This window comes from Danio rerio, chromosome 9 (assembly GCF_052040795.2).
Source record: "Danio rerio strain M-AB ecotype USA chromosome 9, GRCz13ab, whole genome shotgun sequence".
Taxonomy (NCBI): domain Eukaryota; kingdom Metazoa; phylum Chordata; class Actinopteri; order Cypriniformes; family Danionidae; genus Danio; species Danio rerio.
This window is the reverse complement of record NC_141029.1, coordinates 12960001-12985376: the sequence shown is the minus strand read 5'-3', so window position 1 is coordinate 12985376 and position 25376 is coordinate 12960001. Positions and strand designations below refer to the sequence as shown.

The 25376-nt window shown below is 34.0% G+C and overlaps 3 protein-coding genes across 6 annotated transcripts in view; all 3 read left to right on the top strand.

Moving 5' to 3' along the window:
* The window catches only part of LOC141376079 (uncharacterized), a 996984-nt gene that overhangs the window by 940228 nt on the left and 31380 nt on the right, over window positions 1–25376 (top strand). The gene's annotated exons all lie outside the window — the stretch shown is intronic.
* Window positions 3214–18544, top strand: zgc:162707. 2 transcript variants are annotated; one of them, XM_087265731.1, is made up of 4 exons: window positions 3214–3577; window positions 4174–4209; window positions 4331–4519; window positions 17835–18544. In XM_087265731.1, exons 3-4 carry the CDS (start codon window positions 4336–4338, stop codon window positions 18398–18400), a joined length of 750 nt encoding a protein of 249 aa, XP_087121857.1. In that variant the 5' UTR covers window positions 3214–3577; window positions 4174–4209; window positions 4331–4335; the 3' UTR covers window positions 18401–18544.
* nup35 (nucleoporin 35) overlaps window positions 21807–25376 on the top strand; it is a 232768-nt gene continuing 229198 nt past the window's right edge. For both annotated transcript variants that reach the window (XM_087266021.1, XM_087266019.1), the window contains exon 1: window positions 21807–21988. The gene's annotated coding sequence lies outside the window, so the exon portion shown is untranslated. The remainder of the gene's footprint in view (window positions 21989–25376) is intronic.

Here is a 25376-nt window from a genome sequence, read left to right as displayed (position 1 = left end):
CTTTGACAGTTTAGTGGTTAATTCGTACGAGTTCAGTTGTACGAAAATGTACGATTTTAGAAAGGAGGTGTGGCATCCAACCCCATCCCTTACCCCAACCATCATTGGTTAATGAGAAAATCGGACTAAATTGTTCGAATTAGATCATACAAATTCATACGAATTAGCCACTAAATCAAAAAGTTACAAATTGCTGTGAGATTGTGTTGAGAATTCTGTGTACTATTTTTTTTTTTTTTAAAGGGTAGAAGATATACAGTTGAAGTCAGAATTATTAGCCCCCGTGAATTATCAGCACCCCTTTTTATTTTTATAATTAGGCAAGTTATTGTATACTGATTGTTTGTTCTGTAGATTATCGAACAAAATATAGCTTAAAGAGGCTAATTATTTTGACCTTAAAATGTTTTTTAAAAAAAATTCAAAACTGCTTTTATTCCAGTCGAAATAAAACAAATTAGACTTTCTCCAGAAAAAAATATATTATCAGACATACTGTGAAAATTTCCTTCATTTGATAAATATTTAAAAAAGAATAAAAATCTAAGCTGGCTAATAATTCTGATTTCAACTGTACATTGATTTATGTGATTCAAAGCAGGATTTGTTGCATACTTACTACAGTTTTCATTGTCACACAAGCCTTCAGAAATCATTTCAATGTGCTGATTTGCTGCTCAAGAAGCCCATATTATAATTTTCAGCATTGAAAACAGTTGTGCTACATATTTGTTTGTGATATTTTTTCAAGATTCTTTGATAAAGTAGTTAAACAAATCAAGAATTATTTAAAATAGAAATCGATTAATGTAAATTTAAACCAAAAATCTTACCCCAACATTTCAGTGCTACTGTGAATATATGCAGTACAAATATACAGTGCTAAGCATAATTGAGTACACCCCTTTTTGAAAATGAATATTTTTCTTTAATTCTCAGTGAATATAGGCAATGTATTTTGGTGCATTTAAATAAAACAGATTTTTAAACAGATATATTTATTAAAATAATATTTTAGTCAGAGTGGCGCAGTGGGTAGCGTTGTCGCCTTAGGTCGCTGGTTCTAGCCTCGGCTGGGTCAGTTGCCGTTTCTGTGTGAAGTTTGCATGTTCTCCCCGTGTTCGCATGGGTTTCCTCTGGGTGCTCTAGTTTTCCCCACAAGTCCAAAGACATGTGGTATAGCTGAATTGGGTACGCTAAAATTGTCCCTAGTGTATGTGTGTGAATGAGGGTGTATCAAGGGGTGTATGGATGTTTCCCTGTGGGATGTTCACAGGCAGTTCCGTTCCGCTTTGGCGATCCCAGATTAATAAAGGGACTAAGCCGAAAAGAAAACGAATGAATGAATGAACGAATGAATGAATATTTTAGTCACCAAACATATTTAGAAATTGAAATATAATGCAATTGAATTCAAGCAAAATATTGCAATGATAAAATCTACAAGCTACAAAATTTCAACAATATATATATATATATATATATATATATATATATATAAATATATATACTGTATATATATATATATATATATATACTGTATATATATATATATATATATATATATATATATATATATATATATATATATATATATATATTTTTTTTTTTTTTTTTTTTTTTTTTACTTTTGTTGACTTTTCTTCTTTTTTAAAATTCTATTTAATATTTTTCTATGACAGATTTGAGTGAACTAGTTTTTGGACTATTAGCGCAAGTGATTTTTTTTTAGATTAGCTCTAGTTGGCATTTATATCCAGATATGCTTCAGTACTGAGTAATCTAATGTATATGCACAAATACATTATTGCATAGCTTCCTATTAAAAATATGAATATAAAAGATAGATTTGTGAGGGCTGTACTTATACAGTAGGTAAGACTTTAACATGACCATTACTGCCGCACCTTGTACCGCTGCCGCTCTAAAGGAGGAAGAACATGTTTTTTAGGTATGACCGCAGTTTGCAATGCAGTCCAGGGACTGGATGTGAATGGACAGATATAGCCTATACAGTATATGCTGAGCACTGTATGTGTGACACTGGACCACGTCAGTATATTTGTTACAATTGTCAAAAATACATTGTATCAAAAATTGAGTGAAAAGTATCAAATTTAATTTAGGCTATCATTGGAATATTTAGTAAAGATTGTTTGGTAAAGATAGAAAGCATATTTATTGAGCTTGCATATGATGTGTAAATCTCAACATAAAAAAATGGAAATTGTATCATTTAAATGGCTGTGCGTTCAGTTTGAGGAGCTTTTAATTATTTTGACTAAGGAGGGTCTATGTGGAAAGGCTGGACTGTGATGTGTAGTATGTATAATGTGATTTGTGCTTTGCTGCAAGGGATAAGTTAATTGGTATTTGCTGCTGCTGCTGCCGCCCAAATATATTTGAGGCTGTTTAATTAAACGCCACAAACCTCTGCATTTACCCTTTGAACTATGTCCACAGATGGTATGGCAGTCTATAAAGAGTAAATGCAAATCAGTAATCTCTCTCTCTCTCTCTCTCTCTCTCTCTCTCTCTCTCATCTTTCTCTCTCTCTCTCTCTCTCTCTCTCTCTTTCTCTACTATATACAGTCAATGTCAAAATTATTATTCCTTTATGTGGTTTTTTTTTTTTAATATTTTCCAAATGATGTTTAACAGAGCAAGGAATTTTTCACAGTATTTCCTATAATATTTTTCTTCTGGAGAAAGTCTTATTTGTTTTATTACAGCTAGAATAAAAGCAGTTTTTATTTTATTAAAAACCTTTTTAAAGTCAATATTCTGCAATAATGCCCCTTAAGCACTGTTGTTTTCAATTGTCTACAAAACAAACCACAGTTATACAATGACTTGGCTAATTGCTGTAACTTGCCTAATTAACCTAGTTAAACTTGTAAGTTGCACTTTATCTTGAAAAATAGCTAGTAAAAATGTTATGTACTGTCATCATGGCAAAGATTAAAATAGATCAGTTATTAGAAAAAATAGTTATTAGTTATTAAAATATAAATATTAGGCATTGAAATAAATTAGTTTGCAATTTGTTATTAAAACCAATATGTTTAGAAATATGCTGAAATAATTTTCTGTTTTGTTCATTATAATATCACTCTGAAAGTTCTACAGCGCCGTCTGTTGGCCAAGTGTAGTGACTGCAGCTGTGTGTGCAGAAGGCTATAATATTTGAGTGGTGTTCGAGTAGCGCTCGCTCAGTCCCGCAGCAGCGTCCACCGCGAACAGCAGCACAAGGAGCTTCACGCGCCGCTGGGCTTCATTTCTAACACAAGTTTACATTAACGCTTCTTTCATGAGCTTCCCCACCTCTTTTTACCCTCCAGGACCCTTTCATCTGTACGTTTGTGCCTCAAAAAGGATCTTGCAGACACCGTTATTTTAACCCAGTTTTATTGAAATGCATGTGGAAATCTATGAAGACCTTTATTAAGGATTATTGGCATGTCGTCAGTTTAATGTGGAAAAATGTCTAAAAGGATCTTAATACAGATGTTGTGGGAAGTTTAATGCAGATGTTGTGATGGTTGGTTATCAGCTGTGAAGCGCAAACCTGAATAAGGTAAGCAATTCCTCATACTTTTATAGCTAATCATTTATTTTTAATACAGTAGCATTGTCCATAATATACATGTATCACATTGCTATATTATGTATTACGATAATATTATATCATTATTAGTACAATATTTAATGTAACACGTCCCTAACTTTTTCAGTTGGTTTCAACTTTATTTTTACGTACAGTAATACAAATTGTAACTTGTTTATATGTTTATAGTATTTTTTAATATGTTTATAGTAATGTTTATAGATGTTGATAGTTATTTTATTTGATGTAAGGTGAAATGACTTATAAAGTTAATTTAATTCAGCTTAAAAGTCAAATTTTCTGTTATAATGCACTGTCGTTTAAAGTGTTTTTATTCCTCCAACATTAGTTTAAAGGGATAGTTGACCCGAAAATGAAAATACCTCATTCATCACTTACCGTTTATTTTAAACATTTATTCGAATTTTCTGTTGAACATAAAAGAAGATATGTTAAAGAATGCTAAAATCCAATCATATCCATAATATTTGTTTTTCCTACTGTACCATGAAGTCAATAGTTACAAGTTTCAACATTCCTCAAAATATCTTTTTTTTTTTCATCAGAACAACGAAGCTCAGAAAACCACTAAGTAGTAGATAGTGAGTAAATTTTCATTTTTGGTGTAAACTATCACTTTGCACAGCAACTCTCGTTTGCAGTGAATGTTTAGTGACCTTCAGGCGGGCAGTGTATCGTTATAGCTTGACTCTTGTTTTACAGTTATCATGGCCTACAGTGGAGCGCAGAAGGCTTTGAAGAGTGATAAGTTAGATGAAGCTCAAGCTCTGGCCAAAAGCTGTGCGGGCAGACCGGACTTCCTCCCCTGTGATGGACTGTCCATCTGCGCAACACACAGCCATGGAAAGTGTTTCAAACTGCACTGGTGCTGCCATTTGGGCTGGTGTCACTGTAAGTAGGCAATTTCTGGCAATCAAATGCATTCTATTCCATTTCATTCCATTCTGCCTACATGAAATAATACTTAAGCAATGTATAGTGTTTTCAAACAGTACTATAGTAAAGTACTTAATCTGTTCTCCACAGTAATTTTCATTTTGTAATTGGTTTTACAATATAAACAACTCAGTACTGTACTAATTGTCTAGAACTATATAATGTTTATTACATGACACTACACCACCATAGTAAAAACTACAGTATTTATTAGTTTTTCAGTTCACTGTACACTGTAAACCCAAAAAGTTAAGGTAACTCAAACCATTTGAGGAGACCGATTGCAACAAACGATTTAAGTTCAAAAACTAATCCCAGTGAGTGCTTTAAACTTAATCTATTTGAGTAAACGAAGCAATTTGAGCACAGTAAAACCCAATAAATGAAGAGAACTCAAACCAGCTGAGTACTGTAAAATCCGATTAGATAAGGCAACTCAAACCGTTTGAGGAAACTGCTTGCAACAAACTATTTGACATAAAAAAAACTAATCTATATGAGTACTGTGAATTTACTCCATTTACGTTGAAGTAATGAGGTATAATTAACTCATTACCTTCAACACTGAGTTCAAAACTCTTTTCAAATGAGTAGAATTCACTTTCATAAAGTTGACTTGGGTTTTAAAGTGTAGCCATATTATAGTATATCATTCATTAAGAAAGGGATGTAGATACTATTATATGTACAGTATAGTAGACTTTATATGATCCAAAAGCACTAAATACTATAAATTACTATATATATATATATATATATATATATATATATATATATATATATTTATTTATTTATTTATTTATTTTTTATGTGGTATTCTCAATTGTGCACCCCAAAATGAGGAGTTACAGAGAGTTATTTCATTCATACATAACAAAGGCACAGCTGATAGAATGATTCTTTTTCATGAGATCTTTTCAAACATTTTATATTGCTAAAAGAACCAAAACAATTTTTTCTTATCTCATAATTCTCATTTGCGATGCTGTATGTAGCCTAACTAATAAAAAATTGAAGTGTACCTCTTGCAGTTCTAAGTTTATTTTTCAGAAATCCATGTTTGTACAGTATCTTGCAGTTAATCTTGTCATTCCAGGTTCATAACTCACAACTACATTTTTTTTATTGCACTATTATGACAAAAAGTCACATTTCTGACTTTGTATCTCACAATTCCAAGTTTATAAGTTATAAGTCTGAGTTTAGGTGGCACGGTGGCTCAGCGCTAGCAAGAAGGTCGCTGGTTTGAGCTGGGCCAGTTGGGATTTCTGTGTGGAAATTGCATGTTCTCTCCGTGTTCGTGTGGGTTTCCTCCAGGTGCTCCGGTTTCCCCCACAGTCCAGAGACATGAGCTATAGGTGAATTAAATTAACTAAATTGGCTTTAGTGTATAAGTGTGTCTGGAATGAGCGTGTATAGGTGTTTCTCAGTGATATGTTGCAGCTGAAAGGGCATCCGCTGCATTAAACATATGCTGGAATAGTTGACGGTTCATTTCGCTGTGTTGACCTCTGAAATAGAGACTAAACTGAAGAAAAATGAGTGAATGAATAATTCTGAGTTTATCCTATAACTCTGAGTTAATATTTCATAACTTTTAGTTTATTTCTTAGAATTCTGTATTCGTATATTGCAATAGTGAGTTCAGTCTCACAGTTCTACGTTTATATCTTGGTGCAATTATGAGTTTATCTTAATATCTCAAAATCATAGGTTTATGTCACACAATTCTGTTTATATTTAATAATATTACTTTTACTTTTAGACGTTTAAAACTTTTTTATCAGGGTTTACAAGTTAATAATACGTTTGACTATCTTTTTGATATTTGCACGTTTATCTTGATATAATTCAAGTTCAAGTTTAAGTTGGCTTTATTGTCATTTCAACAATATACAGTGCAGTATACAGTAAAGCGAAACAATAGTCCTCCAGGACCAAGGTGCTTCATCAAACAACATAAACTGACAACATGAGACAGGACTGTGCACTACTATAAAAATCTAGAGAATGAAATAAAATAGGATAAACTAAAATGAATAAATGAAAAAAGATTATGTATAAGAATTTAATAACAATCTATAATTCTTCTTAAAATATAATATAGATTAGCAATCATAATTCCAGGCTTTCAATTCTAGGAATAAGAGTCTGAATGAGGAAATATAGAAAAAAAGTTGTGAGATAAAAAGTTAAAATACGCTTCTTATTTTCTATTCTTTGGTGAAAAGAAAACATTGATAATACACTGCTGCCCACTATCGTACTAGAAAAATTTGTTTCATTTATATATATGCACAATTTTCCACTTTCTTCAGTATTTAAGTGAATCTACGCTATTAAACCAGACATTTATTTGATCAATGCTATGCACGCAACCTGTTTTTTTCTTATTTATTGTCTAAGCTATTTTGGGAACATTTACAAGCTTGTATTGTCATCAGAAACTGCTGTCTGTTGTCGCATGGATGCTTTTTCAGCACAAGCTTGAGAACTTCTTAGTAAGCAAGATGCGTACACCATGAATAGCAATATCTCCCCAGAAATATCTCACCGGCAGATCCAATGTGAGGGTTCACCTTTATGCTTGACTTTCTCAAAGCAGAATGTACCCCAGCTGAACCTTTAAATTCTCTGCTGTTTAGCTGGATCTGACCCTCAATCCTGCTCTCATTAGCATATACACAGGAAGCGTCTGCTCAGCTCCTAGAGCAGGATATTCACTTCCTCTAGTTCGCGACACTCTGACTGAGATCAGGTCCGGAGTGATTGCAAAAGCTTTCATTGTGTGTAAGAGAGGTAAATGTCAGTTTGAGGCCTTTGGAGCCGATCAAACTGTGAGTTTAATACCCTCTCACAACACTTCCATCAAGGGAACTGAACTTTATTGAGTTCAGCCATCAAATAATAAAAGAAAATTATCCTCGGTGGCCCTCAGAGTATAGTTTTTTTTTTCCAAGAGATTCTTATTCAGTCTTCCAAGCTTTTATCTGACTGTTTTGAGTTTATAACTTATATTTCCATGTTTATATCTTACAACTCTGAGTTTATATCTCACTATTCTGAGTTTATACAGTATATCTCACAATTTTGAGTTTTAAAATGATTCCAGGTTCGTATCTTACTATTCTGACTTCATTACTTGTTTTACCTTGTTTATAATTTACAATTCTGTTTTTATATCTCACAATGTTGAATTTATATCCCATTATTTTGAGTTTATATACCTCACAGTTTTGAATTTTATAATTTATATTATTTATCTCACAACTCAGAATTTTTATATTATTATTCCAAGTTTATATCTCACTATTCTGAGTTTCATTCATTCATTTTCTTTCCCGCTTAGTCCCTTTGAGCTTATATCTTACTATTTTTAGTTTATATTTTATTAATCTGAGTTTATATCTCACTATTCTAGTTTTATATATAGCTATTCTGAGTGTACGTCTCAAAATTCTGAGTTTATATCTCATAACTGTTTATATATTTTTTGTCCATGTATATATCTCATGTTTATATCTCACAATAAACACTCTGCATTTATATATAGCTATTCTAAGTTTATGTCCCAAACTTCTGAGATTACATTTCAAAATCAAGACTTTATATCTCGTATATCAAGTTTTTTATCTGACCATTTCAAATTCATATCTCACAATTCAGAGTTTATTTTTCATTATTCCAAGTTTATTATTATTGTTTTTTATTACTCCCATCCTCTTCTGGGTGTATTCTGGTCTAAACCCTAATCAGCAACTAGCCAGTCCTATGTTAATGATACAACAAAGTCAGTTCATAATCACAATTATTATAAATTCTGCGATGCAGTTTTACAAATGCAGTTAAGCCGGCTCTTTCTCATGACTAATTCTTCATTGTTTGCATTGTAAGTGTGTAGTTTCACATGCATCGAAAAAAACATCCACTCTGTGATTATATGAAGTTGCATAATAATGGATTTGAACTGTTAGTGTTGTGGGGTGGTGCGTGTTTTTTTTTTTAATACATGCATGTCCTTTATCACCCTGTGCACATGATGACAGCTTAAATCTGCCATTACTGCAATAGAGAGTGAGCATTATGTTAATATGAGCTAGTGGTTTATCAGCCACACACTTGCCCTGTGAGAACAACTGAGTGCTGCGCCATTGTGCAAAGCAATAAATGTACCATAAAATTACAAACACAACACACTCAACCTGATATGCATTGTTTAGTATGCCTGTTCCGTTGAATAATTCATGGCAATAAATCCTGGAGATTTGTTGCTTAAATGTGGAAACCAATGCTACAAAAAAGGAAAATAAAAGTGTGATTATCCTAAAATATTAAGCAGCACAACAGAATTTTCAGCATTGATAATCAGCAGAGATTAAGTGTACAGTACAGGGTACAGCAGCATTTCTCAATCACGTTCCTGGAGGACCACCAACACAACATGTTTTGGATGTTTCCTTTGTCTCATGTGTGTTTGGTTAATACAGTGGTTCACAATTCCGGTCCTTGGGCAACAAGTCCCCACCCTCCTCAATTGAAATAATTTAAATCATTATATTATTGTAATGTAGACTAGAAAATGCACAAGAAAACTCATTATTCCTGTGTTTCTAATACTGTACGTCTGTTAAGACAGCAAATTTGACATCCTTTTTTTTTTTATTTAACTATCAAAATCTCTCTTGATACAAAAAAAATAAATAAAATTCATGGATTTTCATCTCTTTTGTAGTAACAGAGTTGAGTTTTTCCAGCTTACTATTGAGGCAAATGAAAACTCAACAATTAGCATAGAAAAAAAGTATGAACTTTACCAGCTTCTCTTTTAGAGATCTCTAAAAATGTGAAAAGGGATTTTTGATCTGTGTTCCAGAATATTTGGACCAATTAATAAGAAAAAAATGTCTTAAATTAACTGACAAACATTTAGAATACATTAATATTCTGGATTATGTACATGACTATATAATTAGTTGTGTAATTTGGATTTTACTACAGTATATACTTTTTATTTTATATATAAAATTAGTAAATTACCTTATAATGTGTAATATTCTATTAGCATTTATAGTATATTTTATATGTATAATATTTCATAATATTAGAATTATATTAGAATTAAATTATTTTATAATTTGTAAATTATCTATTCTGCACACAAGTATGCGCAATAAAAGAACTACTGTTCTAAGGTTCATTTGAAAGCATCAATAAAGTTAGATGAAACTAAAACTAAAGCTCATTAATCGTTTTTTCTTTTCACTGAAAAACAAATATCGACTAAGCCGAAAAGAAAATGAATTATACATTCATTTTCTTGTCGGCTTAGTCCCTTTATTAATCCGGGGTCGCCACAGCGGAATGAACCGCCAACTTATCCAGCAAGTTTTTACGCAGCGGATGCCCTTCCAGCTGCAACCCATCTCTGGGGAACATCCACAAACACACGACGGACAATTTAGCCTACCCAATTCACCTGTACCGCATGTCTTTGGACTGTGGGGAAAACCGGAGCACCCGGTGGAAACCCACGCGAAGGCAGGGAGAACATGCAAACTCCACACAGAAACGCCAACTGAGCCGAGGTTCGAACCAGCGACTCAGCGACCTTCTTGCTGTGAGGCGACAGCACTACCTACTGCGCCACTGACTTGCCTGAAAATGAATTAATGAATGAAAAACAAATAAAATATGAAAAAAATAAATAGTTTATAATTCTAATCTTAATAATCTTGGTCACACTTTATTTTGATGATCTGTTTGTTGAATTTAAGTCTACATGCCAAATAATTCTCAGTAGATTATAAGTAGACTGTTAGGTTGGGATTAGGGTTGGTGTAAGTTGATGTACATGTACTTCCAAAATATTTTAAAGTCAGTTAAATGTCTGTTTGGCAGCGGTATCAACAGATATTAAGCAGATAGTCTACTGATACTCAAATGGACTATTTAAAATAGTTACAGTAATATAATTTTTAATTGTTTATAATAATAAAAATAATGATATAACTATATAAAAAGAAACACAACATTATAACTTAATGTTACTTAAATTACAATAAAACATATATGAATATAAAATGAAAAATACAATAAATGATAATAAAATAGCACTACATATTAATGACTGCTGAAAATTCTACGTTGCACTCTTTATTTATTAAATTATTTTGTAAATATATTAAAATAGTTATTTGAAATTGAAATACAAGATTAAAATAGGGCTGCACACGATACTGGATAAATCTGACATTGCAATATTTTGTTTTTCTGCAATACATATTGCGATATGAATGCAGTTTCACCGAGTGACTTGAATATCCCTATTTGGAAAGAATTAATCATTTTAGATTGATTAGGATGATGCTGTAGTGCATCTGCATAAAATACAAAAGCATAAATAAATACAATAACAATGGCACAAATAAAATAAACAGTGTGTTATGGTTTACAGCATTTAGATACAGTAAAATTAATAATCACATGTAAAATAATAGTACGTAATATTCCTTGTATAAATAATTAAATAAAATCATTTGTCATTAAGGTTAGAAAACAATACTATTTGTTATGCCTGAATAGTTTTAAAATCAAAAATACATGCAGATGATGAATTCTAACTCAGACTCAACATTGTGTATCCTGCAATGCGACTATTTTTGAATGATCACATTGCGATATTGATGTTGAAACAATATATTGTGCAGCCCTGGATCAAAATACTGTATTTTTGATCAAATAAATACATTATGCCGAGAGAATTCATTCAAAATTTTTTATTTAAAAACTCCCTGTTCTTATTGATGCTTAATGCATGTTCCTCTCCTAAAAAACAAACAAAAAACAGTGTACTATACTGTGGTCTCACCTCATCTTAGGGTGCAGTGAGAGCCCCAACGGTGCAGCGCAGTGTTATGGTGTGCATTGTGATGATTTATTAATATTGCTCTTGCACAGCAGTGAACATGACGCTGACAGCTTTGCTCTGCTGTGTTTGGATTTTGACAGTATGCAGTAGTACTGTGAGAGTAAATCCAGAGCCGTGGCGATGTGATGTGGCCATGTGTGAAACGTGGAGAAGGAAGCCTCCTGTTTCTGGCCCAGAGCCTGAAGCTCCAGCTGTCAGACATTGATTTCCTCTGTTCTGGCTTGCAGATCCGGTCCTTTTGTCCAACAGATTTATAAAACAAAGACGTCTGTAAATGAATGGCGGGGCGTACAAGTGGAACCTCTATTGTTGATTGCACATGAGGAAAGTGCAGGGAAATAATTGTGTTCGGCTCAGTCGAGATACTCGCGGCTCCCTGCAATTTTGCTTTATTTGCTCTCTTCGCAGGACATGTTTGGAATCTCATTAGAATGTAATGAGTTTGTTTTGCTTTTGTATTTCTTTTGTGGTCTTTGCTTTTGTTGGCAAGATATGTTTATTAAGTTCTGCTCGTGAATTTATTACAGAAATTGTTGCGGAGCTCAGGGGTCGTCGGTAATTGTTTGTGTACAGAACTGTTAATGGTTGAAATTTCATTACGTGTGTCAAACTGTTTCTTACTTATTCTTTTGATTTATTTATTTATTTTTGATTTCTATGGGATACTATACTGGATTGTTATTTTTTACAGTTAAGTTTAATTTAACAGTTTCTCAGCAGTCAAAAGGTTTCATCCTGCAAGGATTTATATATAAAAAAGTATCTGTTGTGAATATTACTCAAAATATGAGTAAAAAGATCTTTCAAAAATACTCAAGAGTAGTGAGTAGTGAGCATTACGCTCCAAAGAGCTGATGCATTTACATGTAATTTGTGGATGTGTGTAAACGTAACATTCTGTAGTGCATTTAGTTATTGTCCAGCAGGCACACAACGTCATAAGACGTTAATATTAGGTTAGGTTGTGACGTCAGGTTACCAAAATTTAATGTCCAGTCAGCATCTAAGGACAACTTTATTTTGATCTTTAATAAAGACGCCAAGTGACGTTGATATTTGGTTGATTTTAGGTTGTGTTAGAAAGTGCATCGTATTGACGTCAAATACTGACATTTATTCGTCAGATATGGCAACCAAAATCCAAAGTCTGATAGACGTCATATTATTAATGTCCACACAACATCAACCTGTAACATCATTAGATGTTGATATTTGGTCGATTTTAGGTTGGTCGTTGGACATTGATGTCAGCCATTATATTTAGTTCTGATGTCAACACAATTTTCATTTCCAAACAAAATGCAATGTCCCAACGCCGTTGGAGTACAACGTCAATTTGATGTCATATTTGCCATATTTATATTGTGCCTGCTCGGTGTTTGAGGTCATTTCGATCATCATACAGTAAACATCTGTCATCTCATGGGTCAATGCGTCTCTGGGTCAATGCGAGTAAAGATTTTGGGCATCTTCTTGTACACTTTTTATGCTTTTAAACTGTTTGCTGCAAATATAAATCGCCCAAGTCTTGAGTTCGTTATGTGTGACTTGATTGGAAAGTAACTACAGGACTGATTTTTCTAATCTTCATAGACAATAAAAAAGAAAGAAGTGACTGCAGGTTGAAGGAAAATAGTGGAGTAAAAGTATTCATACCGCACTAAAAATGTACTCATAGGAAAGTAAAAGTACACATTTCTAAAACTACTTAGTGAATTACAATTCCTGAGAAAAAACTACTCAATTAAAATAATTTGAGTATTTATAATTTGTTACTTTACACCACTCTTTATACAGTTGAAGTCAGAATTATTAGCCCTCTTTTATTTATTTTTTTTTACATTTTTTAAATATTTCCCAAATTATGTTTAACAGAGTGAGGAAATTTTCACAGTATGTCGGATAATATTTTCTTTTTCTGGAGAAAGTCTTATTTGTTTTATTTCAACTAGAATAAAAGCAGTTTTTTAATTTTGTAAACACTATTTAAGGACTAAATTATTAGTCTATTTAAGCTATATATTTTTACGATAGTCTACAGAACAAACCATCGTTATACAATAACTTGCCGGATTACCCTAACCTGCCTAGTTAACCTAATTAACCTAGTTAAGCTGTTTAATGTCACTTTAAGCTGTATAGAAGTCTTGAAAAATATCTAGTAAAATATAATTTACTGTCATCAGGACAAAGATAAAATAAATCAGTTATTAGAAATGAATTGTTAAAACTATTATGACTAGAAATGTGTTGAAATGATCTTCTCTCTGTTAAACAAAAATTGGGGAAAAAAATAAAAAGGGGGGCTATTGAGTCAGGGGGGCTAATAATTCTGACTTCGACTGTATATGTATATTTTTCATTGTGTCGGTGATGGGGTCAAAAATGTTAGAACTGTGTCGATGTCCCAATATTTATAGACCTGACTAAATATATGAGCTGAAAAAACAAATCTAAAGTAAATATAAATATACTTATAAGTTTATAAATCAACTGTTTTATTACACATCTATAGTACACCACCAAATATATTTTATTAATACATTTATTTAATGTAGTATATTCTTTGTTACAAAAATAGGATGAAAAATGCTGCTTTTATTGGAAAATGTGATCATTTTGTTATATTATATATTTTTTATCTTGATTGTTTGATTGTTTTTTAATTTATTTAAAAGTTTAACATAACAAAGACTATGTGAGAACATATTACAACAAAAACCTGTTTCTGTCTTTGTGCTTTGAGGTATTTGTTGAATAGCAATAGCAATTTCTGAGTGAAAAGTGCTTTGGCGTCTTTCTTATTTACAGTTTGCTTTTATTTAGTTGTGCAGTCATCTGTTTACTGGACAGAACACAATATATCTGTCCTGTATAAATCCGTTTTGTGCAGTAAATGGGATGGATGGTGCTCCTGTCATATTTTATCTTTGTAGATCTGACTCCTGTATAATTCAGAGGAAACAGAGAAATATGGACAGCGAGAGTGTAGGAAAGACAAAGAGAAATGAGACCAGAGACATACTGTCAAAGGCCATGAGCAAGTGAATGTTGATGCGGGCTTTAGATAACAGGGGATTAGTGTTGTCAGAGATGTCCTGATCACACCCCGCTGCTTTCTGCCAGATGTGTGGAGCTGAAAAGGACTGTCTGTCTCACCAGCTCTGGACTTCTCTTTCCTCAATCATAATAAGACCAAAGCCATCTTGAGCAAACTATCCGCTTGTTAAGTTGTGCCATATGGAAAGCTGCTTCTGGGTCCAAATCTCTTCTCATTTTACCATAGAAGAATATCTGTATATCTATTTATGAGCACTCCTGGAAAATCCTGGGAATTTTCAAAGCTGGAAACCTTCTAAAGAAATTATTAGGAAAAATATGGAAATGAATGGGAATAACTTAATTTTTAATCTGAGTATTGTCTTAATTGTATTACAATCGGACTATTGGTGTCCATGCAAATATACTAACTGAAGGTTGATTCACTGAAACTTGGAAATGATTTCCAGTGCAGCAGCTTAATATTTTTATATTTTCGGTGTTCTACAGTTTATATGAATTTCTATTTTCGACTGGGAGATTATATGCTGTTTCCCAGCTCTGGGGGTTCATGATTTAGTTTACTCTGAGTGCTGGGTTGTGGACGGAAAGGCATCCGCTGCATAATACAGTACATATGCCTGAGTAATTGGTGGTTCATTCCACTTTGGTGACCAAGCAAAAGGAAAGTGAGTGAGTTTCTGGAAATTTACCTGATTTTTTTCTGCCTCTTCGCAACCCAAGTCATATAGAGCAAATATTTTACAAAATCCTGTCTTTGGACTGTGGGGGAAACCGTAGCACTTGAAGGAAACCCACATGAACGCAGGGAGAACATGCAAACTCCACACAGAAACGCCAACTGTATAATATAATATAATAAAATATGATACTATATACATATATATATATATATATATATATATATATTATGTTGATTTGATTGCATATTAACAACCATAAAGCCAAAATACAATGTTTTTTCCTCACATATTTGACCAGATTAAGTTTTTGACATAAATGGATGATGCTCTGTGCTTTTGTGATTAAAAAAAATTGAAATGTAATATTTCCCCTGTAAACACACAAGTTTAAATAGCAAAGCCTGCATATCCAATATTAAGCAGTTTGGCTGTGGCACTGTTACACATGAAATATGCAAATAGGTTAACCAGTCATAGCAGATGTTATTTGCCGATCGAATATTAAAGTGTCAAAAAAAATCATGTGAAAATTGATTGGAAAAATCATAATTTAAATAATAACTGTGAGCTTTGATGACATGGATCTTCACAGCTGACTAACATTCCAGCTGGACTATTATAAAACAAGAAAAAACATAAAAATATTTGTAAAATGGTTGTAAAATCACTAACACTATCATATATATATATATATATATATATATATATATATATATATATATATATATATATATATATATATATATATATCAAAGTAGAATTTCTGCAGTGCAATGTAATACCACCTCACTGGATTACAGCATAACCTTTTATTTACATAATACTTTTTTAAATCTCTTACTATGCGGTCACAGGGTTTTATTATGTAATGAAATATGTTTCAGTAAATTGCTTTTGCAATTTTAGATTTGATCTCTCTCTCTCTATCTGGCTGCCAATCTAAATAGGGAATGAACTGATGTGTCATTGGCACATGTGAATACAACAGATTTTGGGATACATTTACCAATGTGTGTGCTTTAATGACGAGAAAATGCATTGATTTGTAAATGATGATGTTCAGAGCATTAACACTGCCGAGCACTGCATGAAACTAAAAATAATAAAGCGTCATGTGATCTTTAATGCAATGCATGTTTTCTTTCTTTTTGTGACTGCATTAAATTAAATTAAAGGGACAGTTCACCTAATATTGAAAATTTAGTCATTGTTTGCTCACCCTTGCATTGTTTCAAGATTTAATGTATTATTCAATGAAAATCCTGACTTAAGCCATTAGGGTTTGTGCATGAAAATGCTTATGAAATACTCTTTGCTTTCCAGTTCACATTGAAAGAAAGCGCACAAATCTTGCAGAAAACAACACTTTCAAAAAATGCAAAAAAAAATTAAAAAGTTATTTTTAAAATATTTTTTGTGTATTTTATAATCATTCGATTTTCATCAGTTTATTTGTTTATGTGTTTTATAGTAATTCATGTTTTTAAAATGTGTTTTATACTTTTTATTCAAATTGTGTTGAATTTTTTTAATGGACATGTTCTTTTGTTGTGCTTTTCCTCAAAACAAAACCCCTGACCAACCCTATATAATTGATTTTTATTTGCATTATGTGTCATTTTTGGATAAACTATCTATTTAAAACAGGGGTCTCAAACTCAATTTACCTGAGGGCTGCTGGAGGCAGAGTTTGAGTGAGGCTGGGCAACATCAGGTTTTCAACACAAAATGATTATACTATTTAATTATTACTTTTTTATTTGTTTATTTTTTCACCTTATTTTGTGTTAAATTGTGGATTTTTTAAACACAAAATACGATGAAAAAGATAAACAAATAAAAAACGAATAAGAAAATAAATCAATCAGTAATAAATAGTAATAAGATTAATAATAAATAGATTTACTGTTATCCGTCGTGCTGTTGTTACAAGAAAAAGAAGCAACACTGTCTTGTTATCATTTATTTTTTTGACTACTTTTCATCATATAGGAATATATGTAATTTTATTGTGTGAGGTGATGCAAATGACCCAGCAGGCACGGAAGAAAACACCATGGCAACACTGTTCTAACTTTTACTCATTGGGAAATGTTTCTCTGCCTGTGTCAAGCCCAGCTGATGTCACGTCCCCCAGAGTTATATACCCCACCGTGATTGGTGGGTTCATTCAGCTCCACACACAAAACTGTAAAGTGCTATACATATCAAACTCATGGGCCGCACTAACAAACTTTCAAATTTAGACAGGGGCCACAAACTGTGGCACGCGGATCGTGAGTTTGAGACCCCTGCTTTAAAACTTGCCAATCTAAACTCAAAAACATTATGCTTGTTCAAAATACTTATTTAAAATGATTTTAAACAACACAATTCTTGAGCGTTTTTGGGGACAACGTAATTGTTATATGTTCAATCTACTTAAATTAAGATAACTTACTCGATTTGTGTTGAATTAAATTGTGTGGAACCTTGCATTTTTAACAGTGTGTGTGTGTGTTCTCAGAGCCTCAGTTTAAACATACATCTAGTTTCACTCTTGATAATAACACTTTAATCTTCAAATGAGGTAACAATCTCCTTCTTTGTGTCTCTCCAGGTAAATATGTGTACCAGCCCATGACCAACGTGGCTCAGCTGCCCAGCACACCTGTGCCTGCGGCTCCGTCTGACTGCCCCGACACCATTGATCTGTCCATTTCTCTGACCGAACGCTTCCTCCGCATCTCCCCCTGCTTCCAGCCTCCACCCTGTCCAGAATCGCCCAAATACTGCAACATCGCCGAACTCTTTATTGACGACTATATCGTTAAACGAATCAACGGCAAGATGTGCTACGTGCAGCGGCCCCAGGCTCATGTGGAGCCTGCTCAAATGAACCCAATTCAGAAACAGCACACCGAAGACAAGCAGATTGTTGAGGAGACTGTCAAAGGACCAAAAATGGGCCACTGCTCTTCGCCCTCTACCTCAGAGGACTCAGGGATCAACGCTTTGGGAGGACACTTCCTGGAGTCCTGCGAGGAAGAGTCTGAGGAAGAGGATGAGCTCAGCACGGATGGACACTCCAGTCCGGGGAGTCTATGGGACCAGGACGAATGCACCCTGCTTTCCCCTTCCAAATCCATGGTGGAGATTATTGAAAACATCGAAACGACCGTGTGATGTTTGCTGACTGCATAGTTAATAGTCTTTTTGTTCTTTTCACATCTCTCTTTCTCTCTGTTTGATGAGATTAATTTGTTGTGCTAAATGGAATATTGTATGTAGAGGACAATGCTTCACTCATAAAGGCAGTGCTACACTTTATGTTTGCATTTATTGTTGTTTTGTTGTTATAGTTGCCATGATCCTAATTCTAAGGTGCTCAAGATTTTTACAAGATTTTAAATCTGCTCTAGGGTGCTTTGGATAAAAACCAAATGTTATTAATCAATTTTCAGACCTGTGCCTTCACTGTATTAATCAATTGGGGGTTCTGAAGGAATTCATTCAATTCAGTTTTATTATTATCATTTTTATTAATATTATTTGTGTAGACAGATAGGGTTGGGCTATATTGCAAAAAAAAAAAAAATCTCACCATATCATGTTTCATGTCATTCGATACGGTTAATTATTGAATATTTTTAATATTACATTTATTAATATTAGGATTTTTGTAAAGTTTATTTATAATCAAATTTCGAGAGGATCACGTGCTTATTATTGTTCACAGCTGTTCCAACTTTAGCTAATGACTAATTATCCTATCAGACGATACTTAACTCACTATAAATAACAAGACTTTTCTCATCTCAATATCTTCATCATGAAGAAATCACCCACCCAACCCTACTTTCCCTCCTTTCAAATGGGCGACACGGTGGCCAGTGATTAGTACTGTTGCCTCACAGCAAGAATGCCCCTGGTTTAATTCCCTTCCAAACCAAGTGACATTTCTGTGCTGAGTTTTGTTCGTTCTCCCCGTGATTGCGTGGGTTTTCCCCAGGTCCTCTGGTTTCCTCCCACAGTTTAAAAACAAGCACTCTAAACAGTTAATCCAAAATATTTTAACCAAACTCTGATTACACCTTCTCAGCATTCATATTCGACACTTAGCTACAATTAACAGGAGAGGGAGTCATCGAGATCTACCTGAGCTTAAACTCCCCTCTCGCCTTGCAACGGGAGGGAGCCCAGGGCTCAAGGATCTTATAAGCTCAGGGCTCTCATTACAAATTGTGAAGTTGAATGACCACATTACCCACTATGCTATTTTTTTTTTCAAATGGGGAGCTAGTGGCTGAGATGCACAAGAAAAGAAACCAAAAAGCCAATCGGGCGACATCCTTAAATCCTTTTTTATTTACAACCTCCTGACTGCTGCTAGCCACTGCACTTCATTTTCAGGTGCATGCCTGTGAGTTCCTTGACCATTTGCAATGACTTTTGCGCTCACACTCCACTGGTGTCTCTCGTAACTAGGTGACCATCAAGCGTTTTCTCAGAGGATGACAACTAAACAAATCATTGCTGCAGCTCCGTTTAATGAGGAAAGTAAAAAGCACTGCAGTGTTTGGGTGGGTTGTGTTTGTCTGAGGTAATTAGTCTGTAGTTATTACTGAAATGTGTATATTCTATACAAAGTGTGAAGTAGATTGGTTAGTTCTACTTCTATCAATTGCGGAGCGTTTACGGCATTTTGAAAAGTTCTGATTTTTTCAACTAGGTGCGGCTAGAAAATGAGCGTGGTTCTTGTACGCGCTACTTGCACAACATGTGCACGTTGCTCATATATGCACGTCGTGCAAGTCGCCCTCCATTGAAAAAGACAAACTTACACCTTGAGTTTATTGTCATTGCTTCCAAGGTGCGCTTTTATCGATATTGATAACGGTGTTTGGTCAATAAATATCGCTACTGATTTTATTGCCCAGCCATATAGAGAGGTCATACTTTTGTGGGAAATTTTGGATTTATTTAATTGATTGTTGACAATTGATGTTAGAAAGCAGAAAAATCGACCATATTTTTAATTTGTACATCTTGTGAAAAATCTGACTTTTTAAATAAGTAAATCTTGATGTAGGTACAGTAAACTGTTAAAGCTTTGATTGACTCAAAACTAATGCAAAAATATTGGTGAATACTAGCCTTGCTAATTATAAAAAATTTTAAATATTGAGATGTGACTATAGATGGCAAGCAACGTGAACATTCATCAAAATGTTTTTCTTTTGTGTTCCATGGAAGAAAGAAAGTCTGGTCTGAAACAGGCCTGGAAATGAACTGGGCCTAATTTTCGACATGAATATAAACGCTATGCAAAGTCAGGGCCAGTAGCCTACTGTTGTAGTTAGTTTGTTGACAAATAGTACTGAGCTGCTCAAGGTCCTTTGCTGATCCTTCCCTTCTCTCTCAGCTTTCCTGTCTCCACTATACTGTCCCCTAAAGGTTAAAGCCCCTAAAAATATTATACACAACAATTATACTATACTGGCGGTTCATTCCACTTTGGTGACCTCAGATTAATAAAGAGAATAAGTCGAAAAGAAAAATGAATGAATGAATTGCACGATCCTATTATGCCTGTCACAACAGCATATATGCAGAAGGACTCTTAATTTTGCAGTAACCTGGGGTAAGCGGTTCCGGTTTCTGTGCCAGCCTGCTGATCCTGCTGAGCGCATGCGTGTAAACGGCTTTTCATCTCTGTTAATGCTTCAACAACAAAAGGAATGCTGAAGTCTATTTAACTGATTATATTTTAATTACAGTACAACATTGGTGTTGTAAAAGGAAATGTATAGAATTGAAATAAGTGACATTAACCATTCACCAAAAGTTTATAGGTATGGGAAGAAACACTAGCTGAAGTCAAGTGTGTAGCCAATCACGGATTTTTCTGATGAGTTTATGAACACAGTAGCCAATCAGGCTTTTAGTATAGTCATCAGTAACATGCTGGAGCGTTAAATGGAAACACAATTCTGTGCTCTCGCAATTGTTTACATGAACAACAATTTCCTGCATTTACATTTAGGGACTATAGTAATGTAAAATCCAGAAATTACAGTAAATAAGTTAAATAAACAAATTATAATTTCATGCTAAAATAAAAAGGTCAAATAAATAATTACAATTATTTGTAAATTAATAAAATTATAATTAAATTTTAGTTAATAAAATGAAAATAAATTATTATATTATATCCTGTCCCCAGTGGGAATTACACACACAAAAAATACTTTGTAAGTCAATGGCTGTTTTTCCCAAAACTCTTCAGTATATCTTCCAAAGAGAAGTATCTCAAACAGGTTTAGAACTAGTGTATGATGAGTAAATGACAATATTTTCATCTTTGGGTGAACTATCCCTTAAAATAGATTTTTTTTTTAATAAACAAACAAGAAATGCTTTACCCCAAATTTAGGAATTATTTAAAGAATTTCAACGCGGTTATATCATGAATATGCTAATTAGAACAACATCATCTAACAATTTTTCAAGCAGGCTTTGTGTGTTTTCGTTGACGGCATTTGCAACAGTGGGTGGCGATAAAGAGTCCGTCATTTTATAGTGCAGCCTTAAAATCAACAAAGGACTTACTCCATCACAAATGCAACCATTTGAACTGTGTTTGAAGGTAAAGGTAAAACACCTGCCACTCTGGACTCTTCTAAATGCACATTCCATTCTCACTGAAGCCGTGCAGTTTTCTTGAGAGCAGTGATACTGAAAGCTGACATGTGCTCATCCATCAGTAAAGAGGTCAGTGTTTTGATATGCTTTTTTTTTTCAAAGACTCTCAAAAGGCCAGACTAACAGACAAGATATAAAATGTATTAATCTGTGCTTTCTGGAAATCAAACCCACATGAAAATAACAAAAATGAAGACATGCTGGTGTTTTTAACCTCCCATGATGGTTTAACCGTATTTAGCTAGGTTCACCATTCCCTGTAGTTTGGGAGAGAAGTGTGCTTTGTTGGTCTTTGATAATTTAATAGTCTCTAAGTGCAGAATATGACTAGCCTTTTAAATCACTGACTTACATAAGACCGTTGAAAGCCTTCTGCAGTGCCGACATAATGCATTTCCATCAAGGCTAATCCTATTCCAAAACAGAGACCATGAATAAGGCACATTATTAACATTGGACGCAAATTATATTCACGCTTTTAGAACCGATATTAGTCATAAATGTTCCCAACAATTATGGGCGTCATTGTCAAATCCATGCTTTTAGTTCTCTCGCCAGGTCTAACAAAGAAAACAGGTGCCTTGAGGTTACTTTTAGCTTCATTAGATTTCATATTATGGTGGTCACTAAGATTTTTCTTAGTGAAGATTATTGTACTTTTCATGCAACATTCACTTAATCTTGGGACTTTTTTCTCTTTTGCTTCAATCATTAATAAGATGTCCTTGAAATCTACAGACTAATTTGCTGAAGTTTGCTTTCGAATGGTTTTCAGAAATAGAGTTTATGGTAATTCTGAATACCAATTAGGGCTGCACAGTATATCCTTTTATTTTTGAAACCATAATGTGCGAATATGCAATAGTCATAGGATCTGCACTGTTGCATTGTGATTAGAAAGACCAGGAGCCACATTTTAGAAGATGATTTGTGGAGTCATCGCAAACTTAAACTCTTATAGTGAAAGATTTTCACTTGTGTTTTAAAGAACTGTGACTAAGATATCAAACACATTTAAACCAAGAAATTCTAAAGTCTAGAGATTTAACAAAGATTAAATTGTATTTAAAGTGCCCCTATTATGCTTTAAAAATGTCATATTTTGATTTTGGGAGTCTTTAACAACTACATGCAAATATGCATGCAAGGTCAAAACACACCTTCATTGTTTTGTAGTATTTATTTTTACTTAATTATCCCAATGACTCCCAAATGATTCGTTCAGTGATTCATTTGTTCCCAAACCCCATTTGCTCCAATGACCCAGTCTGCTGCGTTCAGCGGGAGACAGAGAGAAATGTCCAGCACAGTTTACCAACAAGTAGAGTGTAGTGTAGAGTGCATGTGTGAGCCCAATGCAGGAGTGCATTAAAGGTCACCTATGGTGAAAAATCTATTTTTCAAGCTGTTTGGACAGACATATGTGTAGGAATAGTGGAAATGCGTCATATTGGGGTGAAATAAACACACCCAGTCCTTTTTTCTCAATTTACCAACATAAAAATGGTGGACCAATTGGAGCGGTTTTCAGACCCACCGCAACTTGACGTAGGAGTGCGTTCCCCCCGGCCACCGAATTGATTGACAGCTGCGTATTAACATGTCCATAATAATGTGTATAATCATATCAACAAGACAGGAAGTGTGCAAAGCAACCGGGAATAAAAGGTCTGTCCAGTTTGCTAGGATCATAAATCATCAACAAATGTGATCAAGAGTGAGTTTTACAAGTTTAAAATGTTTTAAAACAGTGCACGTGTGTAATGAATTACAGCGATTTACTTCAGATTTGCTACATCAGCACAGACGCGTGTCAGAACAATTACGAAAGAAGATGCTTCAATCCTAGTTTGTGCAAGTTAAATCAGGTTTATTTTCCACATTAACATAACAGATATTTATACAGCAGTGAATATTAACCTGTATTCTGTCACATTTGCGTTCAAAAAGAGTGCACAGCTAAACGCGCGCGCTGTCTGTGTGTGTATCTGTGTGTGTCCTAGAACTTTTTTTACAGCATTGTGTGTGACTCATCGTTGCAACTATACAACAAATGCATCACATACTCATTGGCAAAGTATTTACTGTAGTATTTCTCACACAGGTCACCTGAGATGTCTGTTTGTTGTCTGAAGCAGTCGAGGCAGATTTAAGGATACTGATAGGCAAGTGTAAACGGTGGGCGTGAAGGACTAGCCTTAAAGGCACAGTTCACAAAGACCTCTACCTGATGCTAAGGAAAAAATATAATAAATAATCTAATGGGTGTTTTGAGCTGAAACTTTACATACACATTCCGGAGACACAAAAGACTTATATTAAATTTAGAAACAGGGGTAACCTAGGTGCCCTACAAAGCAATGCAGTTAACCACCAGCATATTGCTCTACTTAACCTTAAGTAAAAACAGTGACACACATTCAGTATTAATCCACACAGCGGCAAAAGCTGAACTATTTTGAAACTTGACCACTTAAGTGTGTAAGAACTAAACTTAAGTGTGTAAGAACCGTGTAGGATGGTGGCCATAGCAACGTCAAACTGCAAAGGATCGTGAGCTCAGAAACAGATTTAAAATCCATAAACAAATCGGCATGTGTCCAGTTTTCAAAGTAGTTTTAGACACAATATGAGAATATAAAGAGTTAATCAGACACAGTACAAGTGGCTACAAGTAACAAAACACAATTAAATACATTATGTGCAGGCTAGAAAAGACAAGGAGGCAACCATTTTAATCGCACTTAAGTTACACTTGTGAAATGGTTGAATAAACTTGTCCATGAACTGTGTACTGTAAAGTTCCTGTCAGGCTCTGACAAAGTCCCATGCATCAATAGTCTTTTTCTGATCATTTGAATCCCCCGCTGTGTGTAGATTGCTGGAGCACTCTTCACAAAAATGACGAGAACAAAGCACAGGGCTGGGCTATAATGCTGAGGTATTTTTGCAAAATTAAACTTCAACCTTCACAGCCTCATCTTTGGGAAGGGAATATAACACTAACTCTCTTTCACACTTCAGAGCACTGCATCTTCGCAACTTGATTCAATCGGAATCCGCTACAGTGTTTGTCTTCCTCTTTTTCTTTGTTCAGTGTTTGTGTGTGCAAATAGGCGGGGCTTGAGTTCTGCATCAACGTCACGCTGACATAAAGACTCGTTACAGCAGCGAATCATTCGAACCACTATGAGTCGACTCTTTTTAGATGAATCAATAGTTTTAAACACAGTGCACTTTCAGATTTAAGCCTTTGCTGGATATTTAACTTTACTAAGAGCTGTGTTACATACTGCATAAAAGTTAATTTTCAAAAACCCAAAATAGGGGATCTTTCATTATTTATACAATGAAGACAATACGTGATTGATTAATGTTGAATTTATGTTCTTAGACTTCACAGAAAACAATAAAACACAAAACAATATATTTTTTTCTTTGTTCTGTTGCATTCATC

What these genes read in the sequence shown, in the direction of transcription:
- zgc:162707 (XM_087265731.1), top strand. Translation starts at nt 4,336, where the DNA reads ATGGCCTACAGTGGAGCGCAGAAGGCTTTGAAGAGTGATAAGTTAGAT. An exon ending in CCATTTGGGCTGGTGTCACT is followed by an intron (nt 4,520 to 17,834) that starts GTAAGTAGGCAA and finishes GTGTCTCTCCAG; the next exon opens with GTAAATATGTGTACCAGCCC.